General features: G+C 41.6%; 1 protein-coding gene across 2 annotated transcripts in view; it reads left to right on the forward strand.

Moving 5' to 3' along the window:
- The first annotated feature begins 6,951 nt into the window (after window positions 1-6,951).
- Window positions 6,952-24,680, forward strand: part of LOC130248422 (potassium voltage-gated channel subfamily KQT member 1-like) — a 409,170-nt gene continuing 391,441 nt past the window's right edge. The window contains exons 1-2 of one of the 2 annotated variants that reach the window (XM_056482176.1): window positions 6,952-7,111; window positions 8,361-8,915. In XM_056482176.1, the coding sequence (XP_056338151.1) occupies window positions 8,545-8,915 (371 nt within the window). In that variant the 5' untranslated portion in view covers window positions 6,952-7,111; window positions 8,361-8,544. The remainder of the gene's footprint in view (window positions 7,112-8,360; window positions 8,916-24,680) is intronic. The other variant, XM_056482175.1, reaches the window with a different exon arrangement.

Genomic DNA, 24,680 nt, shown 5'->3' on the forward strand with positions numbered 1-24,680 from the left:
TTTTTCCCCTGTGCCTTAGGACATTTTTGTGCAGATGCTAAATGGGTTTTTTGGTAGCAATATGCTTGTGACCCTGGTTGTGTCCAGGAATTCTGGTTTTAATCTGTTTGTTTCATATTACAACAGAGCTGTAATGTATTTTATCCTTTCATTACTAATATAGTATCTCACAATGACTCCACCCACTTTAGCACAATTATTGGTCAGAATGCATTATGCATGATGGACAGTGATAATTACTATTGCTAATTAAAGTATAAACTTTGCAATTAGATTTCCACAAGATTTTTGGTAACTTTACAAATTTTGTGGTATGGTGTGTCCATCCATTGTTAACAGCTGATGGAAAAAGGACAAAGAAAGATGATGAAAGTTTTAGTAGTAGTGCCTGATAAATGTTCAAAGCTAAGATTAATTATTTAAATTATGTAAATCTTTGTATTCTCAAAGGTAATGCTGAAGTGAACATGTCCAGAGATCAAAGACAGCAAGGTATCTGAGTGAGCATTTGGGCTTGAGTACCCAAAAAAAGTTGAATCTATCCTGAACCCAAAAATTGAAGATTTTATATCCTGAACTAAAAATTTAATTTTTAAGTCAGTTTTTTTAAAATAAGATGCATGGGCACACCTCTAGAGGCTTTGTGCTGTACACATGGGATATAAAATGGCACTGAATATCATATAATGCATTCACAAATATCTTTTATAAAAAATAACTGCTTTTCCAATTAAAAAAGAGTAAATCTTTGCATCTCCATTTTCAGCATATATGTCAGGTGTACCCCATTAATCTCACTGTGATGAGTCATTGCTAAGGCCAAGAGAGATGCTGTGTATTTCCACACTCCTCTACTCCCATACATCCTCAGGACAGAGACTTTGCAAGCCAGTTTGTGCACCTGAATGCCAGATGGAAAGTGGTGTTAGTGCTCAGAGTTGGAGAACTCTTTGGTTTACAGTGGTACTTAAAATAATTAGTGCATTTTACAAATACTCAATGCCTTAAGCTGGTCATACTGGCCTTCTGAAGTCCTGCTCTTTATTCCCACTAGAACATTCTTACTTAGAAGCCACTCTGAATTTTATCTTATTTTCCACATTAGGGTAACATAAGAAGAGACCTTTTGTTGTTGAAAGCATGTAGTGCCAGTCCCAGGACAAGATCAGCTGCAGGTGTTATATGTTAGCTTGGAGTTTCTGTTTCATGACTTAAGCATGGCTCACTTGCATGTCTTGGGTTGCAGTATCAAAAGTTATTGATTTATTTTAAAACCCTCTCCAAATTTTCCTGGCTTTCCTAAAAGGACAGTAAGTCACAATTATTGTTTACAAATCAGCTTTCAGGAGAGTGATCCATGGTCAGCACACTGCTGCTTTTTTAAATTTTACTCCAGATGAACATCAAATGAACACCCTCTGGCTTCAGGAGGGTTCTTTTAAAGAAACATTTATGGGATGTTCTAGTTGCTAGAACACACAGCTCACAAACTCACTCACTTCTTCCACAATCCTTACTGTCAAGGCAGCTTCTTTTCTACAACAAATTTTAAACAGATCTTATCACAGATACCTTTGTTTAGATTTCCTGGATTCTGCCAAGCTAAACAGTCCCAGATTTTGAAAAGGTGGACAAAACTGAAGTGCTTCAGATGCCAAGTGTCTTTGCTGAGCTCATCATATCCAGCTGAATATATTAATTCTGGGAAAAATGTCTGATCTGCTGGAGAGGTCCTGGGTGACATTCTGAGCACCCAGAGCAGTGGGGTGGAACTCACCAGGGAGCTCTCCAGGAGAGCTAAATCAGCCTGGCTTATTGGGATTACCTGGAATGCAGTGAGAAGATCCTTGGCCAGCCTTTGTGCTTGTGCTGTTTAAATGTCTGCAGAACACACTAAGCCTGACTTTCTGGTCATGCTGCACGTGTGCACTACATGTTACGTGCTCTGGAAGCAGTGAGGGGTTTAGAACTGCCAGGGAAAGCAATAAGCAGCCCTCTGAAAAAATTACAGGAGATGGAAGTAAGAAATAAGAAAATATGCTCCACTTTGAGCATGAGGTGAATCACTTCAGAAGAGTTACTGCCTGGGGCTCCAGCTTAGCACAGAAAGAAGGTAATTTGGTCTGGTGCATTAAGAATTTCAGGTTCAGTTTGCTGCTCTTTAATATCAGCTTGGTAATCAATTGAAGGTTATATAAAAGAGTCCACAGCTCATAGAGAAGAATTTGTGGACACTTTAGATTAAAATTAATAAAATGTCTTAGTTGACTTTTAGACTCATACATGTAAATGTAAAAATGCCCAACTGCAATTACTCTGAAAGGATCATTGTCATCTTTCCAAACTGCCTCTTCAGTTATAACACACAGCTCCTGAAGCAATAGTTCTATTTTGGTCAATCTTTTCAGATATACTTCAGAAATAAGCACCCACTTTTCATGGTATTCTGTTACAACCCTAGAACCAATAACAGTATCCTTTTCCTCCAGTGCATCACTAATGATTTAAACAAACCCAATCAAACAATGCTAGGACACTTAATATAATTGAAGAAAGGAATCAAGTAACAGCTGAGGTTCAGTATGCAAGAATTTATATTGCCTCTTATTATTTGAAGGTTCTCTGTGGCTCCTATCTGGTTACCTCTTCTGCAGTGACCATAGGGAACCTTTTTCATGTACTCATTTTGTCTTCCTTTAATGCAACATAAGCATAACAACAGATACTTTGCCCTACATGGTAGCAGTTTAAGTTCATCTGCTTTATTAATATCCAGATATTGGAAATGCTCTGGCTTTATATAAAGGTATACTATGATTTATAATTAAGGAATTCTGCTGGCCTAGTGAAGAGCCCAAGATTGTCCAGGTGGAATAACATAAGAACAGTGGGATTTGGCTGCATCATTCTTAAAATGACTCTCATGGAATACATTATAATTGTTTAATTTCCTATAGTGCCTCAAATGGCAAACAGGTTCAGGACCCTATGATGCTGGCATTTGTCTAACAGACAATTACTCCTGAAACTTTGCTGAACTGTGGTGCAAAAATCATGGAATCAAAACTTTTCCCAGTTCTGGCAAAGCAAAACACACTTTGTCAGCTCTTTGACCTGGTTCTTCAGCTTTCATATCCTCTCTACTTGTAGTGGGAGACAAAATAGCAACAGGATTCTGAGCTAAGAGACTGAGGCACAGAATATATGTATTCTTCATGGAAAACTGAAAAGCACCCTGAATTACTGTGGAATAATAGTTAAGCCACACAAGTGATTTGCTTATCTGAGATTTTTCACGTACATGTGCACACAATCACAAAGATAAGATGAATACTTGGCATCCTTGCTGAAATTAAAAATGCAACGTGTTTTTTTTAGGAGGTGTGTGTTGAATGGCTGTGGACTCATAAAAATGAGAGGAAAACAGGACTTGGAGTCCCTCTTAGTTACCTAATGGTCATGAGATGTGATTTTTTTGGGTGGGTGGGGGTCTGGGGCGGGGCAGGGGCTTGTTGGGCAGGGTCTCTTTGCTCTCTCCAGGATGCTGAATCCCATGGGTACCACTGAACATCCTTTGAAAAGGGATATAGCCTCAGGGTCTGGTTCAGGTACACAAGCTGTTGTTGGTTTCATTTTGTGATGGTTATGGATGGGTTTATTTTGAGAGTTACCTATTTTCCTCTGTCTGTGGGGTCAAAAGTGGCTGAATAGCTTTTGAATTAACTGGTCAAAATCAGAACTAGAGGTTTTAAGAATAAGATTTAGGCCCAGGTGCTTACAGTGTTGATGAATTTTCAAGAAATGGAAGGAACAGGTGTAGGAACAGGCAGACAACCTGATCTGAAAGTTGCTATGAGTTCCCCCTCTAACAATCATGTGAATTAATTGATTTTTTTATTTCCATTAGGCAGAGTATTAGAGCCAGCATAACAATAATAGTTTAGATCTTACTGTATGATTTAGTATACTTTTTATATATTTATGATAATTCTAGCATCTATATGTTCATGATATGCATTATACTATGAGACTGACACTTTCTTCACATCACAGCTGTGAAGAAGTTCAGGCATTTCTTGAAGAACTTGCAACTTCTGTTCATTTTTCCAATAAAATATTTTAGTTTGAACAGAGAGAAAAAGTCCTTCATAAGTGCAGGAGTCAAGTTAATTTCTTGCAGGCATTCCATCATGGAAATGAGAGATTTATGGAATTCTTAGGCACTACTCTGGGTCAAGCAGTCAGCCTTGTAGACTATCTATGTTAATACAAAAATAATGAAGCACTGCCAGCACTCATAAAAGACAATTTATCACATCATATCTTTCCCTCTCTGGTAAAATGCTACAATACTTTTCATTTGGCAAACTTTTGGAGAGAATGGAAGCCCAGTGTCTCAGTCTGGACATGCACCATCTTTCCAATACCACAGTGTACAAGTCATGATAATCTTAGTTTACATTCAGCATATCCTTGTGAAGGAGAATAATGGTGTTCATGGTGCACATTAAATGGACTGCCAAGTGCTCCACAGACGACTGAACTGTGTGACAGATTGGCACAACAAATATTGGCCCATTTTTCCAACCTGCAGTTGAAAAATAAAAAGTACAGGAGGTACTGTTAAGTGAACTCAGAGCTGAAGCCCCATTTCACAATTCTTAATTAGCTCTGTTTACAGTTCCTTGGAAGAGCCCACCAGGCTGGGAAGCTGAAGGGCAGGAGTTTTGCCCCCTTAAAGGGGTTCTGGGCCCCACCAGCTGGAGCTGCACAGCTGGCTGGGTTTGTGCCTTGATGTGGTCACTGTTAAGATCCCAGAGCTGACCCAGAGAGCTGTGTGGCACCCAGCAGTGTCCACTCCTGGGTATCAGTGCTGGCAGTGCTGCTTTCACAGATCCAGAGCAGATCTTCAAGAGCACTGATACAGAGAGCTTACATCCAGAGAATGGAATCTGGGATGGACACAGGGGCACGGGAATGTTTTGCAAGTCTCATCTATTATTTACCCTTCAAGATATTTTCTAGCATTATGGGTTCCACGTTATCTGTCTCTTGCATGACTCATTAACACTTTCCTTCTAAAACACAGCCCCCAGAGGAGACAGTGATGGGTGGTGCCCGTGGTGCTTTGTTTAGGTTTGTCTCTGAGAAGTGCCTCCTCCTCAAGAAGGGGCTCAAAAATGCATCTGAGAGCCAGATATTTCTCTGTGCCTTCCCATCCTGGCCTTCTGGTTATAAATTCCCATGTCTATGCTAAGTGCAGAGCTGTCAGGGTGAGGAAGATGTGCTCTCTGAGTACAGGGGTGGCACCAGGCCCACCAAAATTAAACACATGATGTGAGCCCAGCCACAGGAGTCATGCTTCTGTATATACACAATTGCAGGATGCTGTGTGCATCTACAGTTACCAGTGAGCACTTCTGCATTTAGACATTCCTGGAATCATGTGCTTGATATAAGTAATAAATTAGCGAGGTGACTAATTGCCTTTTGAGATTTTTGACCCAAAGATGTGCTATCTTGCTTTTGGGGATGTGTGGAGGAATGAGTTCAAGTCTTTCACATCTCTATTAAAATCTATAATATTAAAATCTTATCATTAAATCATCTTTTCCTCAACCAAGAAAAAGGATTCAGGTGCTCTGGTTTCTATTTCTGCTGGGGTTTCAAACCTGCTGCTATTACATTGTAGTTTTGCATTTGCAGTAACACTGGGTACTACTATTCCCTCAAAGAAAACTTATTTTTAACCTTAAAATATCCACAAAAAATTATTTCTTGGTTGGTTTTGGGGTTTTGTTTGGTTTGTTGGGGTTTCTTGAATATTTTTTCCCTCCATACTTTGTAGTAGAGCTTGAGTAATTGCATTCAGGAGCTGTCAGAGGTGAGGAGATACGACAATTTTTTAATTTAGCAAATTACTGTCTGGAAAAGGTAATAGAGTAGAGAGTATAAAGGTATTAATTGATGCAGCAAGCATTTCAGGAAGAAGCAAAAACCTGGAGAAGGATTTTTGTGGCCCCAGTCAGGTATCAGTTCTCCATGACCATTCACCTGCAGTAGTGTGTGGAATAATGTTCTGTGCACAGGGTAAACTGAGCAACACAGCATCCAAGGAAAATGTTCTGGATGGGTTGGCTTTTAGGTAAAAAAGAAAGAAACTAAAAGAGTTTGGGGTTTTGTTTTGGAGTTTTTGCAGTGGTATGGAAATATAACTGAAACTAAGAAATAAGTTTGTGGAATAATCATTCCAAGGAAAGAAATGCCTTAGCCTCATGAAAAATTATGATAAAGAGAGAAGACTGTGCAATGGCAGCATTCCCCCACTGATGATAGCCATAGGGTGAAAGGGGTGCCTTTGTTCCATTCTCGAACTCCTGGCTCTGGAAAAGTGGGAAGCTTAAGTTTGGAATGCTGGTGTTGCAGACAACAGTCTGATTTCTGCTACAAAAGGGAGGAAAGGAGAGAAACAGCAGTATTCATTTTCTCCTTCTCGATTACAAAGGTCAACAATAAGATGGGGAGTTAGATGCTGGAATGCTGTGTTTGAGATTCTCCTTCTCCCAAATTAATACAAAAAATGACCTGGAGCTCAGAAGGGCAACAACATGAGAGAACCCTGACTTTCCATTACTTGATGTAAAAATGAAGAGCTGCTTTTGGCTTTACCAAAACTTTGGTGGAAAAAACCCTGAGCAATTGAAGCTGCTGTTTAGACTTTCCCAGTATGAAAGGAGGTGCAGAGCCTCCAGCTTGCCACAGGCACCACCTAATTCAGGGTTTAAAGATGTGCAGTGAGGAAAGGCTGCTTTTAATGCAATGCAATGAAGTGTCTGCAGATGAGAAAAAGACTGGGAGGGAAGTTAAGCTGTTGCTTGTGATTGCTGGCTTTGACAGCAGGAAGAGACAGAAGTAACTTCTCTCTGAAATCATCCAAACTGTTCTCTGTGCCTTTTGCAGGGTCAGCCATATAAGGCAGCCCAAAGGGAGGGATCCTGCCTGGCTCAGGGTGGGACTTGGGGAGCTGTGGGCAGAGCCCTGTGCTGCCCTGCACTCTCCAGGGACTCCAGGGTGTGCAGCAGCCGCCAGCAGAGGGATCCGCCTGGACAAAGTAGGTGCTGTTTGCCAGCTGGTGTCAGGTTTTTGCGTGCCGTGTCCGTGGGATGCCGTGTGTGGATGGGGCAGCCCAGGAAAGGTGTTCCAGGGAGCTGTGTCTGCAGCCAGCCTTGTCCAGGCAGCCTCGGCACCCCAAAGTGGCAGGATGCTCTTTGAGGTGTTCCTAGGGACCTGGCGTGGATGAAGGGCTTTGTGCTTTAATGCTTGCACCCTCCAGCTGCTCTTTAAGAGAACTGATGAGGGAAGGGATGCATTTCTCTCTATGCTCTAGGACTGCTGTGGAAATGTGAGCTGATGCTCACCTTTCCAGCAGCAGTGTTAAGAAGTGAGCCCTGTGTAAAAAGTTCATGTTAAAATGTATATGTGTAAATACTTTGTGGATTAACTTGGAGGGCTCTTTCAGATGTACTGCAATGAGAGCTCATTCACTACAACAGCAACAGCAAAAAGTAGGCTTAATTTTAAAAAGGGGTGTTGAAGGCTGAAATTCTCTAAAATAGTCTGCTGAGGCTAAAGTAACTCTAAATGCAGTGTGTAAGAAATAAGGCAGTACAAAAAAAAGACATCCACTCTGTCTCACAAAATTACTTATATTGCTGCTTTATATTAGCAACAATTTAAGAGTGCTTCATGAAATACATATTGATCTTGAAGAGCAGCATTGTCTTTTCTATTTTGTCTAGGTACTTGTTTGAGAGTTGCAAAATTAGCTGCAAACATGAAAGGACTTGAAGAAAATTGAGGATCAGGGCAGGGGTCTTTGACCTTTTCCCTTGTACCAATAATCTCTCAGCATCATTTATCACTAATGACATTCTCCTTTTTACACTTAAGAAAAGTTGTTGCTGAGTAGTGTGGACTGTAAGATCAGGCTCTGTGAGGTAACTGAAATAATTGATTTAAGTCTTAAAATCTTCCTGCAATATTGATGCTCTAGGCAAGTTCTCCTGAGGTGTAGGGGTTGAAGTTCAAAGCCTCGTTCAGATGTGTTTTGGGCAACACTTCATCTCTAATCAGGACACTTAGCTTAAAGTAATCTGGCAGGATCAGCTCTTGAGACTCTGCTGCTGCATAAGTGTTGCACTGTTTGAATAGTTCCAGGCTTCCTTCTTAACAGTGTCATTTTGAAAATTAATTGTCTTTCCTTACTCCAGAAGTCTCAACCTCGTTCCTTTCCCAGACTCCTGTTCTTTCTGGTGTCAAGCATATTCACTGTCTCATAGGTTTTTCTGATTTAATTTCAGAGGCTGTGAGTGACAGCAGGTGACAGGCTGGCAGCTCACACTTGTGTCACAGAGAAGCTCCATGATAACTGCACAAAGTCATCTTACCAGCTGCTGGAGAGCCCTGGGCAGGGAGGACATCCAATCCCTCCTCCATGATTTTAAATATTGATCAGAGGCAGCAATACCCGTGTGCTGCTGCGGGATGTCCTGCGGCGCTGGAGCAGCCGCGGCGTGCCCGGCGTGTAACCACCGTGGGGAGGATCAAGGCTCTGCTCTCCAGCTGAGCACTCTGAGTGGAAACAGCAAATCTGCTGCCTTGTTGGGAGTCAGGGGGAGCCTCAGCACCATGCAGTATTCTCCTGTGGCACTGAAGCCAGAGCCCTCTGTGGATAAGGGATCTGGGGGTGCCCAGAGCACAAAGGCTGCAGCCTGCTTGGACAGTGGAGCCAGCAGGGCTCGGACCCCAGAGTGCTTCCAGAGCCAATATCTGACCAAAACCAGCACCCAGGGACAGGTCTACAACTTCCTGGAGAGGCCCAGTGGGTGGAAGTGCTTTATCTATCATTTTGCTGTGTAAGTACCTATATTTTCACATGGTCTTTGGTGTAGAAAAAAAATCTGAAACTGCTCATTTAATCAGCCAGGAATTATTACCTGAGCTCCTGGGCTCAAAACCTGTTGCATGAATTATCCCCTGAAGGCAGTGGAAAAGCCAGTTCCTCAAAAAATCAGCCACTATCTCCATTGTCATGTCCAGAGGAGGCTTTTTTATTCTTCAAATGGCTTTTGTTTTCAAGGATGTGCATGTATATTTGGTGTTTTTGAGGGCAAGTCCTCTCTGCTCCTGGCAGTTCTGATTGCTGATTGAGCTGCTTTACACTGCTCCAGCTTCAGACTCTGCAGTTTTTAGCAGGAGATGTGGCAGGTCCAGCTGTGATCAGACACATCCTCCTCTTGTAAGTTTGTTTTGCTCATGCTAAAGAGCCAAAACAAGTAATTTATTAGACAAACACATAACATCACTAATTTGAATTGATTTATAGTAGTGAATGTGAAATGAGTACAAACTTAGCAAAGTGTTTTTCATTATACCATGTATGTAGTACATGAAAGGAGGCAATTAAGGCTTCCATTTACCCTTGTAAAGCAGTGGTTAGTATATTAATCCAGCTGTTACTGTTTCCTTTGGGTTGCTTATGGTATCTGTCAAGCTTAGCAAGACCTCAATTACTTTCTGAATGCTGCTTAACAGGAAGATAATTTGTCATCTTAGCTGTAGAAAGGATCCAGTTGTGCTCTCACTGAGACCAGAGCAAGTTTTACTGGCCAGCTGAGCCAAAAGGCCTTGCTTTTATTATAAAATTAGCATATTTCCTAAAGAAATGCAGAGTGTTGAAATTACTCTGGTTGTCTGAGATAAACTATGGCCTGACTGTATTTGGGGGAAAAAAAACCATTATCAGTGGCTGCAGTCAGGAACTGCCCAGAGAAATATATGGTAATTCTAGGGATGAACCCTAATGCTTCTATTTAACATAAAATAGCCTCATTAATACTTGCTTCCTTTCCCCCCTTAGCATCATATATGTATTTTTGAAAGGATTTTTTGATTAATGAAATTTCTTCAACAAAAAGATAGGGCCTCTTTCAAGGACTATGCTTAGAGCATGCATTATTCCTAAGGACTAAACAGATGTGATTTGTGTAGATTTAAATATTTGAACAGTCATGATTTAAGCCTATTTGAGACTACTGATCTTGCTAAAATGCATTTGTTTCATCATTTGTGTTGCTTTTATCCCCCCAAAAGGTTGACCTTTAATATGTACTTTTTATTCAGAAATGGGCATTAAGATAAAATAAAAAAATAAAAATCTATACACGCCCTCAGTACTAGAAGATTGGAGAAAATATTGGTAATACCAACAGCAACCATTTTTTTAAGGATTCCTGCCTTACATGAAAGAATGTGTAAATTGAGTGCTCTTAAAAGTTATTTGTCTTTGAGGCCGTTAGAAAGGAAACATTTGGAACATCTTTTGGCAAGCATTTTGTCTCAAGGATATTTTTTCTAATAATTATCCCAGTAACTACATGTTGTGTTCACTTAAATAACGAGTTTCTGCTTTGGAAAGAGCACGCCTGATAAAATTATATATCATTACAGTGAAACATTGTTAAAAAAAATAAACTACTAATCTAAAATGCACTTAATTTTATAATTAGAACAACCTGTAATTTATTTTTTAAAAGCTTCCCATGTTTTATGTGTGGGTTTGGAGGTAACTTAAGTGCAGCTCATCTGATGCTGATGATTTTGACTATTTTCCTAGCGAATCCAAACTTTCAAGTACATTGCTGATATTTGTGTAGCCTGGAGGAGCTGGATGTGCTCTGTCCCTTCTGTCTCTTTATGTGCCACAAGGATCCCACAACTCATGGACAAACTTGGGGGAACTTTCTGTCCAAGAGGGACTGGAATTTGTTCTGATCTGGAGTCAGTTCTGCTAGAAAGAACCTGACTTTCCAAAACCAGGCAAGGCAAGGGAACAGCAAGTGCTCCAGGAGGTGACCTCTTCTCATTCTGAAGTTACCAAGATAATGACTGATAACATGTAGAAAGTTTCTTTTAAGGGAATAAGCTCGAGGTTCTTAAGGAACTTTCTAACAGTGTTAGCAAAGGGAATTATTTTTGCCTAATTAAATCTAGAATTTGTATCATTTTAGTGGAGTTTTAGTGGAGGTTGAAATTATGGATGCAAAACGAAATGTTTGAAGGGGTGAGTGGGTTAACTTGAGAATCCTTCCTGCTGGGTCTTGAAAACCTTCTCGCTTGGATACCTTTCTGATTTAGGACTGTGAAATAGTCCTGAGGGCTTGAGAAGCAGCTGCTCCATGAGCTGACAATGTATTGATGCTAACCAAGCAATTCCTGTGGCTAAGCAAGAGCCTTCAGGTATTGGAGATCACCTGTGTTAGAGCCCAGCTGTTTGATGTGTGGTCCTCAATCCAGAAAAAGCAGCATGTGCCTGGCTTGTATTAATTTCTAAGCTCAGCTATGCACTTGCTTAAATCACATCCAAATGTCAGGTATTAGGGTATAACTCTCATATTTTGCCTCTTGAAAAAAAAGATACAGCACGTATTGGTGATGAGTTATTTTACAGCCGTGACGTTACTTGGCAAACCTGCACCTTTAAATCATTTAATTGCAGGTGGAGCCTGACTTATGTGATGGATGTGTTTCTGAAACCTACATCCATTTAGAGACTACTGGAATGGCTCCACTGTAGGCTGGAATGCTGTGTCCACCTGGCTGGCTGTCACTTGTCGCTGTTCTGTGAGCCCCAGGGGCCACCTTGTGTCAGCCCGAGGCGATGGCACAGCGCGGGCTCCAGGCAGGGAACCCCTGAGTGTCCCAGGATCCACAGGGTTTTCCCCCAGTTACCCCCTGTTCACTGCAGTCCAACCTCCTTTTCATATTTTTTCCATTTCTATGAAGCATGCAGGGACTGCTGATTTTGGTCTTTCCAGCTGCTGTTGCCTGGGTAGAGGAATTTGTCAGAAAGTTAGAGGGAACCTGGGTTCCCTTGGACTAAAGTGAGGGATGCAGGACAACTGGCTAACACTGAGTGTGGTGAAAGAGGGAGAGAGGAGAGCCTGGGATTGAGACACTGAGGTCCAGGCTGGTTTGTGGTGGAAGCTGAGACTGGTGCCAGTGATCTGAAACTGGAGGAAAACAATAGAAGAGCAGCGTAGCTCAAGAACAAAGAGAATCTGAATTAAACAGGAGGCACAAAGGAAAGAGGAAAAACAATCGTGGAGATCAGAAAGCTGGATACAGACACAAAAGGGACAGCTGAAAATGGTCAGGGAGCTCAGAAAGCCACTGGGAGGAAGAGGGTTAGGACATGACAGCTGTGAGCTAGGGAAAAGCGGGAGCGTGGAATTCATGATGGGACAAGGAACCTTTCACCCAGAGGCAACTAGCTTGAATTTTGTCCAAGTCAATAGTGAAGAAGAAGCAATGGTGGCTGTGGGGAGGTTCAAAAGGAGCTGTTGGTCCCAGTCCAGTTCTCAGCCAGGAGTCAGCACAGCTGGAAGGGCTGCTGTCAGGCACTGAGAAGCCACAGGCTGGCTGGGAATGGAGGCAAGTCCAAGGCAAGAGGGAGACCCAGGACTCTTAGTTGTGTTCTCAGGCCTGCCATTTTCTTGCTGTGTAACACTGCAAAAGCTTCAGTGAGAACTTGCAGCTGTTCCAGGTCACTTTGTGCTGGTTTGGCCACTTGTTAAATGAGTTGTTAGACCTTGCTGTCATTCAAAAGTCAGACCAACCTTTGTACCCTATAACCTCCTATGGGATGAGGTGAGCTGATCTAACAGCTTACAAGCCAGCACCAGTTCTGCTCCCCTTGTCCACCTCCAGCACTCAGCTTGCTCCTGCCAGCTGTGGTTCTCCTTGGATAGTTCAACATGGAGTTACACTTGGATAGCCAGTTCAACTTCTGCCACCAGCAGAAACCTACCCCAGTGGGAAAAAGGGGATGGTCTTCATTCAGATTAGTACTGCATGTTAAGTACCTTGAAACACTGCCCCACTCTTGTTTCCTCAGTGGATCAACATCACTTGTTAAATTTCATATAAAATTATGCACAATGATTTCAAAGTAACATAGCAAATCATCTGGCAAGTAGTGCAGACTACCTGGTTTGACTGCAAAACATTTCATGAATTTGGAGTTTGGGCAGCCGTAAAGTCTGCTCTGCCAGGTGCCTTGAGATTTCTGGGGAAACAACTCCTCCAAATGGTGACTTAGAGAGGGTAATGGCTGTGGGATGCTGCCTGTCTCTGGGAATTGTGTGGTACAGACAAGCAAAATGTCTTCCCTAGAGTATGGTTTCCCAAGAGCTGGCATGGAGGTTTACCAATGCCAAAAGGTCCTGGTGCCCCTCTGTCACCTTCCCTTCTTCTCTTCTGCACACACATTTCTGCTGCACAGCTCGTGTTGCTTCTGGCACTCCCTGGACCCCTCCTATGCTTCATCAGCTCCCTGCAATGGCAGGAATCTAGATCTGCAGGAAATGAGGAGCTCTTGGGACCTTCAGGAGTTGCAGCATGTCAGCAAGTGGTCTAATGGGGCTGCAACCAGTGCTAACACAGTTGGCCAAGACTGGAATGGAATGAGGCAAAGCTCTTCCTTTTTTTTTATTTTCCCACCAGAGAGCTGTGGTGTGGGCTCAGTTTTATATGAAAACATGCTCTAGATTTACTTTTTTTACCCCTCTCCTCCTCCAGACTGTGTCCCACAGTTCCTTCAAAGAGAAGCACATCTGTACACACACACACATATAACTTGTTCCTGACAGCTTGTTGAAAAAAACCTCAACAATTACTGCTGAATAATTAAAAGTGCATGATCCTTACAAAAATGTGAGCATCAGTAACGTCACAGACTTAAAACTTTGGGAGGAAAGTACAAAAGATCAAAAACATGTTTATAAAATGAGGGGCTAGCCAGCAGAGGGTTTTTTCCTTTAGAAAAGATTCTGTGCACTTATGTCTGTGTTACTGTGAGTAATACATAAACAAGTGAATTTGGATTATTTGGACAAATTAAAGTTGCAATTTTTTCCTATAATTGTTTCTCCTGAGACTTTGCTTTCTCAGGTTCTTTTACTTCCTCCAACTCCACATAAGAATTGCTAGTTGCATTAATGAAATTGCAGAAGTTCAGAGCCACCATTCTGGCTCATACTCTGTTTTTTGTTTGGTGTACAACTGTTACTGATATAAAGAAATTTAAAAGGCAAAAAATGTAAGGGTCTAGTGGTTCCTTTTAATGGGGCACTTGCCTGCATATATTTTGATTCTTTGAGTGTAGCAGCTCTTTAGTGAACTGAGGTAAGTTAGCACAGTGTTCTCCAGCTCCTGTTTTTATCTGGAAATGGAGCATATAACCCATTATTTATAACTGTTTATCTCAAAGGGACTGTCAAATTCCCATTTCTGTCCTTTCCACAATTATCTCTAGAATGCAAGCAGATATTTTGCTTTTTCCAATGATGTGATTGTAATATGACCAACACAAGCAACAACTAAAGTTCAGAGTAATTATAATCACATGGCTGCTTTTGAGATTCTGGCTTTGAACTTGATGTCACAGCTTAGTTCTGGACATGGTGTGCTTTCATAAGAGTAAGGCTTATTATTATGTTTAGGGTGTTTCTTGCCAACATAGCAGTTACTTATTTGGAATTTTATATGGAAATGTCACTGACAAAGCTTTCAGTTTAGAACTACAGTGGCTACTTTTCATCTGTGTAGTAACTACTGAGAGGTACTAAGCAGATGTCTCTGACAAACTCCAGGTGCCAAAAGAGGAACAGAATTGAAGGGAAGAAACTCAAGAACTCCTTGTTCATTAAAGTGAGGTGTTCCTCTTACTGCTTAGGGTTGCATGTTCAGCTGGATGAGGCAGTGGAATGGCTGAAGTTGCTAATGAAGGCACGCTGCTGTTAAAGAAAATAGTCATTGGGGTTCTGTAAAGTTCCAGGATTTGTTTGTTCTGAGAAAAAATGGGGGTAGTTATTAATTTTTAACCTCTCTTCTTAAGGAAATGAGGTTTCTGTAATCACACTGTCTGAGCATGTCAGGGCCTTACCAAAAACTTTTGAGCCAGTTGGCAAGTCCCAGCTAATGTGGACAGGGGATGAGACATGTCAGAGATACTGTACTTCTTCTCATTTGGTTAAAACAGACATTTGTTGAGAGGAGAGAGAAATTAATATCCCCAAGATGGAAACACTCCACTTTGAAGTCCTTTAAATTGTTTGGAACCAAGGAGTCTTTTCAGGAGAGAGATGTTAGGAAAGCTCCTGAGGAAGAACTTGGATCAGGGAATACTTTGTGTTAGGCATGGTCACCTAACCACAGGGCACAAAGCCACAGCATGAGTAAGTTCTATTTTCGCTTTTTGAATTATTGATGACTTTTTCCATCATTTCTGTAAGAAATTCAATCCATCTTATTCTAGAAGCTCAGTTTTGTAATAATCTGAGCAATTAATATACATTAACAACTGCCCCCATGGGCTAATGTTGTTTCTGTAGTGAAAACAAATACTGTAGCCTGCCATTGCTATGGTGCTATTGATGGAATTTGGTTATGCTTTTGTGGAAAAAAATCCTCTGCTTCTGTTCTTACAGAAACCAGGAAAATAGTTAGTTAGTGTTGGAAGTGCTCATTAACTTGTGGACTCCACAAGGTACCAGATTCAAGAAGAAAAGTATTTAACTAAAGTGGCATTAACTTAGTCGATGTATCTGCACAGCATCATTATATGCATTTGTTCTTTCCCTTTTCTGCTTCTGAACCCAAGAAACATTATTTAATGTGAGAACTATAAGGAAGCTGGTGTTGCATTTTGAATGTGGTTGGAATTTCCTTCTCTCTTGGAGGTGAGTCCTAAATCACACACCAAAACCTCCTGACTTTGTGTTGCAGTCAAGGTTGGTGATAAAATTATCAGAATCAACTGCACTGAAGTCATGATGATGGACTGGTTTTGTCACTGTTTAAAGAACTGATTATGTCTCTTCTAGAAGTCTTAGCTATAGAATCAGAACGGGAGATTGCAAGACATACAGAAATAAAAAAATAAGAGAAACACAGAAGCACATATGTAAGTGGAAGATATAGGCACTCAGTGGAATCAAGGAGCTTAAATCCCAGGAAAGGTAGGGAATTGAATAAAAGGCTTCAATAAGATCAGTGCTCCTGGAGATTGTAAGGGGGATGCATGAATGCAATTTGTCAGTTCTGAAGTACTGCCAGATAAACTCACAGCAAAAGCAAAATCCAAATCTTAGTGCTCTTCAAAGAACAGCAATTAAGTTAGGCTGTCAAATGTTTGGAAATGTGAAGTGCTCATTACTAATGGGAGCTGTGGATGTTTTATAAATAATATACAACAACTTGGGTCAGTAGATCCAGAAAGTTGGTTTCAAGTGGGAGATTTTTTTGTGGGATGTGTGGCTCATGCTGTGGTTTGAGCAGCATTGGTTTTAGCTGTTGATCCAGTCCTGTTTGTGATGAATTCTGTGTATGCAGCTGAGTCTATTTGTAAGTGAAATTTTAAGTTTCCTTGGTGTTGTAGAAATATTGATTTGTTATTTCTGATGGGAGCCAAGAGGGCAACTTCATGTTATGTGCAATTGGGACTATTGGGTATTTCTGGGTGGAAGCCAGAAGAGACAGCTGAAAACAGATATCCTTGGTACATCCATGTGCTAGGTGGAATTTTCCCCTGAAGGCTTCAAAGCTCTGAAAATATTTTACTCTAGGGTAGAAAAAAAGAAAATCAGATGTGGACAAATTCTCTGCTAGGCATGCTCCTTTTTACTAGAGTCCAAAGCTAGGCAGGCTTCCATTAAAACTTGTCTGGTCTCCTCCACTTCTGCTGAAACCTACACATTCCCATTCTATTTCTGATTTTAAAAGATTGGTACTTTCAGCAGAAAAATAGCCTCTTTACCAAATTTTCCAACCAAATCTAATTTGTGTATGATTGCATATGGATGAGCACAAGACCTCTCAAAGACACATCAAACCTCAGGAGCCTGGAAATTTATGAGAGAGTTGAGGGACATCAAAACTTGCCAACAAAGGCACATGGACAACCTTCTCTTCATGACTTAGAAACTCCTTTGGATAACAAAAATATGTAAGGACCAGGAGTGAGGTTTTACTCAGAGCAGCAGGAATGTTTTCCAGAAGCACATGGCTATTCATGAGACAGCAGAGTCCCATTTAGAAGAAAGTGCTTCATTCACTCAGGAATGGGAACATGCACTTTTAGAGTATGAAAAAAACCAAAAATGCACTCCTTACTTTTCCTGCCACAAAATAACCAGTTAAAATAGAAAGCAGTCCATGCTGCTGGAGACCCTCAAAGAGCTTTCTGTTTGCTAAACTCATTTATTGTCCCTAACAACAGGCTGACTTGAAGCTTTTGGTCTCCTTTACACAACTCTGTAGTCTGTCATCCAGAAAAAAGCTGAAGCTCCAATACTGTAGTTGCACATAGATTTACTTGGACATATTAGCCTCAGTTCAGTCCATTTTTCTTTTAAGTCCAGCTGAAGCAACTGCATTTCTTCTCCCCTACTGTGATAGTAGGCCAGAACATTTTGTCTTCATATCTTGGACTCATGGAATGGTTTGGGTTGGAAGGGACCCTGCAGATCACCGAGTTCCACCCCCTGCCATGGGCAGGGACACCTTCCACCAAACCAGGCTGATCAGATCTTCTGGGGAAAATAGCAGATAGAATAAAGGATTATGTAAGGAATCTAAAAGGCAGGGTTTCCATGTGCTTTCAGCTGGAGACATGTAGAAGCCATTTGTAGTTAGCTACCTGCAGGGCTTTCACAGAGTGAGGAGAGGCTCAGTATCTCAGTTTTGAGATGTGTGAGGACACATCTGCTTGTGTTAAAGTCATCAGCAGCCTATGGTCCAGGCCTCTCAATACTACAGAGCATAAATTTTGATTGCTTTTCCATAATAGTTTGTTGATTTGCTTTTGTTACAGAGCTCTTATTTTTCTAAAAGTATTTTTTTTTCTCTAAACAAAACTTTGCAGAGTCACTGAAGTTTGGTAAAGCCCAGAAGGCCACAAAGCTACTGTTTTGTACTTGGTTGCCAAGGAGTATATCTCTGTGAATTTACAAGTTTGTCCCCTTTCCACCCATCCCTTTTTTCATGTCCAAGAGATAACATTCCCACAAGCATCTCATATATCAGCACTTCAAGTACACTTATCTTCAGGACATAAACAGAAAGCCCTATATGCACAGTTTTTGCTAGAAATGGAATTATTTTCTGCAAAACTTAAAAGGAGGAATTATGACTACTCCTTCTTTAAGAACTTCCATTAGGCTTGTCTTCCATGGAAAAATAAGTTTGTTATAACATGACCTTGAAAAGTTCACCCTGGAGAAAGTGCTTGGCATAATTTTGCTCTCGGTGTTAAGTTAACCTCCTAGTTCCCAGTGTTTGTAGGCTTCAGTGAAGTGTGCTCATGGCCAGTAAATCTATTAAACAGAATTTGTCCCTGGCTAAAACAGCAACAGAAACATGTTCCCAGTCACACCAGCTACTCTCCAAAACGAAGCAATGTTTAGGAGGAGCAGGACATAAAGAAGCACTAATTTAACAGGACTTCCTCTTTAGTCTGGTTAACACAATGGACAGATTTAAGGATGATGGTCTAAAAGCATTGATGAGAAAGCAGTTGTATTTTATGTATACCTGAGGTTTAAGGAACAGAGAAGAAGTCAAATACTAAACTTTAGTTTGCATTAACAAGATGTCTCTTGGGAAAGCATGACATTTCATCTTCTGTAAATGTGAATGGTGTTATGTGAGAATCTGAAACCAAAGGGGACATTCTCAGATACTCCTCTTTCCTCTGGTAAGTAAAATATTTTTTTTCTTCTCAATGAGAGAATGAGTCTACAAATAGCTGATCAGAGTAAATGTCCATCTTCAGAAAAAAAAAAAAAGTTGAAGGAAAAGAAAGCCAGGTGTTTTGAGAGGAAATACTTCAGTATTTTTGGTAGCTCTGTGGCAGAAAAAGGAAAAAAAAGTATTTGCAGAAGTAACAGCTCAACTTGTGGCTCAACATCCTCAATAATCACAGAAACAAAGGAAGAGGACAAAGTACTAAAAAGGAGGACCTTAGTTCCTCTAGGATAGGAAAGAGTAGACCAAATCTACTAGTTGGTAATTATTTATATTTCTGCCTTATTAACTTCCTCTCTTTAGGAACTGAACAGCTGCCAGCAGGTGAAACTATTCTCTCTGGATGTAAATAACTCCCTGCAAGCAAGTGAACAATCACACCTTCTTTTCTCACCCTTACAGCACAGAGAATTGTCCTTTGCTGGGAAGAATATCGATCAGAGGGGCAATGTGAGGAAGCCACACTGGAACTGGTGGGGAAAGGGAAATTGCCAAATGTCAAGCTTTAAATAACTTCATCTCAAAGCAGCCATAAGCCACACACACCCATCCACTTCCCTTACCTATAGGTATCCCAGAAACCTCATCAGAAATATTTAGGGAGACCCAGGATCTGTTTGGCACTTGCTGACAAAGTTAACACTAGCAGACTTTGGCGTTGCCTTTAGAGGAACAGCTTGTCCCTGAAACCAGCACCTGCAGTGAGAGCTTGAGACAAACCCAGAGGTTTTGTCAAAGCCAGTGAGGAGCTTGCTGAAGATTTGCCTGGGGCACCATGCATCCAGCTCTTTACAGGGAATTTGGCACCCACCCAAGCTTTTTTCCTCCAGTTGGAAAGGTCATTGGTTAGAGCTATGTTTAGCATTCCAGAGGCTGGTAGGAACAGTCCTCAAGGAGCTTTTCTGATTGCCTGAGAGGCAAGAGCTTGTTGGATTCTGCAGATCAGCTGGCAGATATCTGAGCTGTTTGTTTTTGAGGGTGGACTTGTCAGAGCTCACCTGCACTGTGCTGTGTGTCACAGTGACTTAAAGGAAACTGTGCAGGCAGCATGCACTGACTGCTGGCTCAGAGATACCAGAGGGGGAAGAAGATGCTGCTCCACTGGGCTAGAGAAAAGGTGTAAAAGAATTGTTGGTTTTTCTGGGAGTGGATTTACTCGAGCTGCAGGGAGGATTTTTCCTTTGTTTCCACTGCTTGTCTGCAGCACTTTTGTCATAACTCAGATACCAGTTACCAAACTCCACCTGTGGCTTCTTTCCAACAGCCTGTGGTGAGCACTGAGCATAAACTGCTGCAGGTGCACACAGGGACATCACCAGCTGTGGCTAAACCCTGGCTCTGCTGCTTGCTGTGCTGTGCTTGAGGTGAATGGCACCTCAAGGCTCTCAGCTCCAGCCTGTCCTGCCTCCCCCCCAGACATACAAATCCAAGGGGAAAGCAGTCCCAGCTTCTTCACACTGGGTGTGTGGCCATCCATGACCTGCTGCCTGGGTTGGGTGAGCATGTACTGTGAGATCACTGCCTGGACAAGAACTATATTGGGCTTCTGTTTGATTTTGTATCTATCTTGACACACTTCTGTTGTTTTTACCTTAAGTCTATCTGACTCTGGCTGAGAATACTGTCCCTCACATGTCTCAAATTCAGTTTCTCAGCAATTCAGTACAGGATAGGCAGATCTACTTCCACGTTGGTTGTGCAGAGTAGTAATTATGTTCTTCCACTCCCTCTCACTTCAGCAGGTTGCTGTGTCCCCATGGAGATGACAGCCTGCCCACAGCAGGGTTATTAGTGTGTCTCTTGTCTGTTTGGGATTCCAAAGGAAAAGGAAGACTTGTTTGAAATGTAAAGAATCAGTAGTGTGGGAGGTTTCCAGCATTTTGGGGAGTTGATATCAGAAAAGGAGCTCTTGGTATTGGGAAGGCCTTGGTTCAAAGCACCATCCTCTGTGACCCAAAACTGGATGGTAAAGACTGTCAGAGAGCCTGGAGGAAGCCAGCAGAAGATTATCACATTGAGTGGATTTCTGAGCAGTAGAACTGGGAGTATTGGCTGGTTGGTTTGTAGTACTGGACAGACAGCTTTTTACTGCACTTACACACACTAGAAAAACATACTTGTTTCTGTGTTCTGGATCTTCTGAGTAATAGGTAATGCTGTATGTGCTAGCTGAACAATTTTCTTTTTACTTCCCATTACTCATTGAAAGAATAAAATGGAGATAATCCTGTTTGACATCTGTCAAGATTGCAGAGCTCTTGTACTTGGTCTCCTGAGCTGCTCCCTGGGGATGTGATGCTCCAAGACAAGGCAGCCAACAGGTACTCACTTTAATCTGGTCAGATCAAACCCTGAGGGTCTGGGACATGCTGAGATCTGTGTCCACAGGGCCTTGATGCACAATTGTCTGAGTAACTATTAGAATTTTAATGACTTTTAACACTTTTTCTCTCCATGTAAATTGCCTGGCTGGAAAACAAGTATGGTCTTCTCATCACATAAAAGGGGAAAATCACTGAGATTAGTTTAGAGCTGTATCTTTCAGCCATGGTGGACTCAAAAAGAGAATTTTTTTGTTTAATGAAACACATCTTTCTCCAGTGACAAACTCCTTGCAGCAATGCTGCCACTATAATTTGCTGCTGAGCTGTGCAGGAGAACAGGATCTGCAGCACGTGCCTTTAAGTCCATATAAATCATTGCAGTCTTTTTTTCTACACCTATTGTTTCTGTGCCTCTCTGCTGTGATTAGAGATTATTGGGACAATGTCTTCACTGTAAGTTCATGGTTTACTGGTTGGCTAGGTGAATGAGCTTGCTTTCTTCTTGTTTTGGGGGGTTCTTTTATTGTTTGGGGTCTTTTTATTTGGTTGGTTGATTGGAGGTTTTTTGTGGTTTTGTTTTGTTCTTTTGTGGTTGTTGTTCTTGATGCCCTCACTCACTCATTAATCTGTGCTTGTCTTTGACTTTGTCCCCACTGCTCTGAATCTGTACTCAGCTCATGTGAGCTGCCCTTGCTATTCATTGGGAAGGAGTGACACTCACTGGCCAGAGGATATAGTGCCATAAATTAAGTCCATTTAAAGTCCATTGAATGGTTTTGATGTGTGATTTGGAAATAGAAGAAAAAAGAATCTCAATACATAAAACCAGGAGAGAGGCAACAATTAGCTCAAAGTTACAAGACCTGCAGGCTGTGTTGGCAGTTTGGGGTCCCTCAGTAAAAAAGAGATGCCAATTGTCTTCCCTTTTACATCCTTATGCACTTACATCTTGCCTCTTTGTAAATTTTTTTTCTCTATTTTTTTTTTTGTAAACCTCTTTTTAATTGCTTTTTCTGAAGCCTAAAAGGATGTATGGTTGAACATGTAGTAATAATATCTACAGGATATGTAACAAAATTGGTTTTTCTCTTTGCAGTGGAAAAGGTGTAAAGTACACTGTCATCCTCAAGGTCTTGATAGAAAATATTTAGAATGTGACTTCTCCATAGATTTTTATGTATTACTAGTGAGTGCAGTGAAAGAAGACAGAGGTATTTTGAAAGGATATAATTGAAATGGCAGGGATCTGGAAGAAATTTAGTCTGTACTCAGAGGAAGTGCATCTCTTTGAACATCTCTGCTGGAGATGTTTGATATGCTGGTTTCAGGGACAAGCCAAGTTAAAATGTTCCCTTGACCATTGACTGAAGGATTCTGTGGGCCTTTAGCACTGTCCTGATGTGTGGATAAGTCTGTTCACCTTTATGTGTCTTTCTCCATGTACCCATCACTGAGATTGCTGATTGGAAGTAAAAGGTATCAGGATAAAGAACTCCCTGGTGGAGCACAGCCTCCAATGGAGTGAGATACTCAGTACTGATCTCAGATGTGTAAGAAAAAGAGGCTCTTATGACCCTGCTTACCTTACTTTTGCACCTGCATGTTCTTTACATGGAAGGCAGTGCTGCTGTGTTAAGAAAAAGCTAAAGTTCTGCACTTTTCCAAGCCTACACTCTTCTAGTCTTGGATACTGGCAAAATCCTTATGCTTTGAACCCCTTATCAACTTGTTCTTTTCCATTTGCCAAAGGCTGGCTTGTGTTTCAGTATCTGTCCTCAGGCTTTGCTCTGATTTCCCTTTTGGAGTGTCACTCTCCAGGAATGCTGGGTTCTGTCACCTCCACTGGTTCATCTTCTGGGCAGTGCAGCAGCTCATTGAAGCAAGAAATCAGTTTTATTGTGCCTTGGACAGGTACTCTGTGCCCCCTATAACACAGCACTGTTTTCAGAGATAAACCTTTGGGGACAAGAGTAAAACTGGTGAATAATACATTTGGCAATTTGTGCATGTTGAAGCAAAGGAGTGGCAGGACTGAGTGAAGGGTTGTGGAACTCATAAACCACGAGAGCATGGCTAAAAGCTAAAGGTGCTGTTAGCCTTGACTAAGATGTGTTATCTGGGTCCCTTTTCCCTTATATTGTGGGTCAGGATAGGTAAATATTGAAGAAATGCAAACTTGGTTCAGAGACAGTTGTACATGTGGAGCTCTAACCCCTACTTATGAAATCTGTTTATTAATGGTGGTCCTGATCTTCTCAAATTTCCACTCATGGTTAAATAGGGTCAGAATCCTTCCAGATGAAAGGAAGCAGGACCTTTTGTTTTTTATAGCTTCAAACCCAGTTTTAGGCTGGAAGAAGTCAGCTGTTGTCTGTATGGCAGCTGAGAAACAACTGCCTCTCCTTGCCTGTGTTAGCACAAGCTTGCAGTGTGTGAATGATCAGACCAAACATACCAAAGAATTATTTCCAGTGTTAATTATCTCCTGTTCAGTGTTCCTGGGGATCCCAAGGCAGTCTAAAACTCTGAGGCACTCTAAAAAGAGAAAAAGGAGAGCTGAAGGGCTCCAGAGATATCAACACTGTCCCATTTTCCTTGGTTCTAGCAGTGTTTTGGATGAGCTGTATAAAGAATATTGGCTCAGCCTACCCTCCCTCTGAGGCAAATATGTTTTGGGGGTTTTCCATATCCAAGTAGTTCTTTGCAGTGGTTATTTTCTATCCTGTATGTGTGTTGTGAGAACTTTGTCTCTCTAGATACAGAGATATATGCATATGAACTGCATCTGGGAGTAGATAAAGGAACAGGCTGCCCAGGGAAGTGGTGGAATCACCATCCTTGGAAGTGTTTTAAAAGTGTATAGATGGGGCACTTAGGGTTTCATGGCAGACCTGGAATTTTTGAGTTGATGTTTTGACTTGATGATCTTTGAGGCCTTTTCCAAGCTAAATGATTCTGGGATTCTGTATTGTGTCCTCCTTTATATTTCTGTGTATACATGTACTGCTGAGCCCCCAGCCTTAGGTGAAAAAGCTCCTGGGGAAAGGCCAAAAGCACAGCATGGGCTGTGAGAAGAGAGGGAAAAGCAAGAGTGAGAAAAAACTTCTGAGCACTGAGGTGAGAGAAGCTGGAGAAAGGGAACGAGGTGCTGCAGGTTCCAGAGCAGAAATTTCCTGCAGCCCCTGGGGAAGGTTTATCCTGAAGGGCTCAGAGTGGAGCAGGGGAGCAGTGTGAGGAGGAGGGAGGAAGGGCAGGGACCACAGTCTGACCACAACCCAAACTCCTGAGCTTGGGTCAGCTGTGGACTTGATTAGGTGCATTTCATCTCTTCTTCTGGAGCACTCATAAACGTGTCCACTGGGGCAAGACCATGGACAAACTCCAAAGGAAATCATCTTGTCACTGGTCTCTAGGTTGTACAAGAATTTTTGCTCTTCCTGATAAACTTTCCCACCTGTAATTTTCATGTAAAAGCTACCAAAACCCACTGAG

Source organism: Oenanthe melanoleuca, chromosome 1A, assembly GCF_029582105.1.
Source record: "Oenanthe melanoleuca isolate GR-GAL-2019-014 chromosome 1A, OMel1.0, whole genome shotgun sequence".
NCBI classification, from domain to species: domain Eukaryota; kingdom Metazoa; phylum Chordata; class Aves; order Passeriformes; family Muscicapidae; genus Oenanthe; species Oenanthe melanoleuca.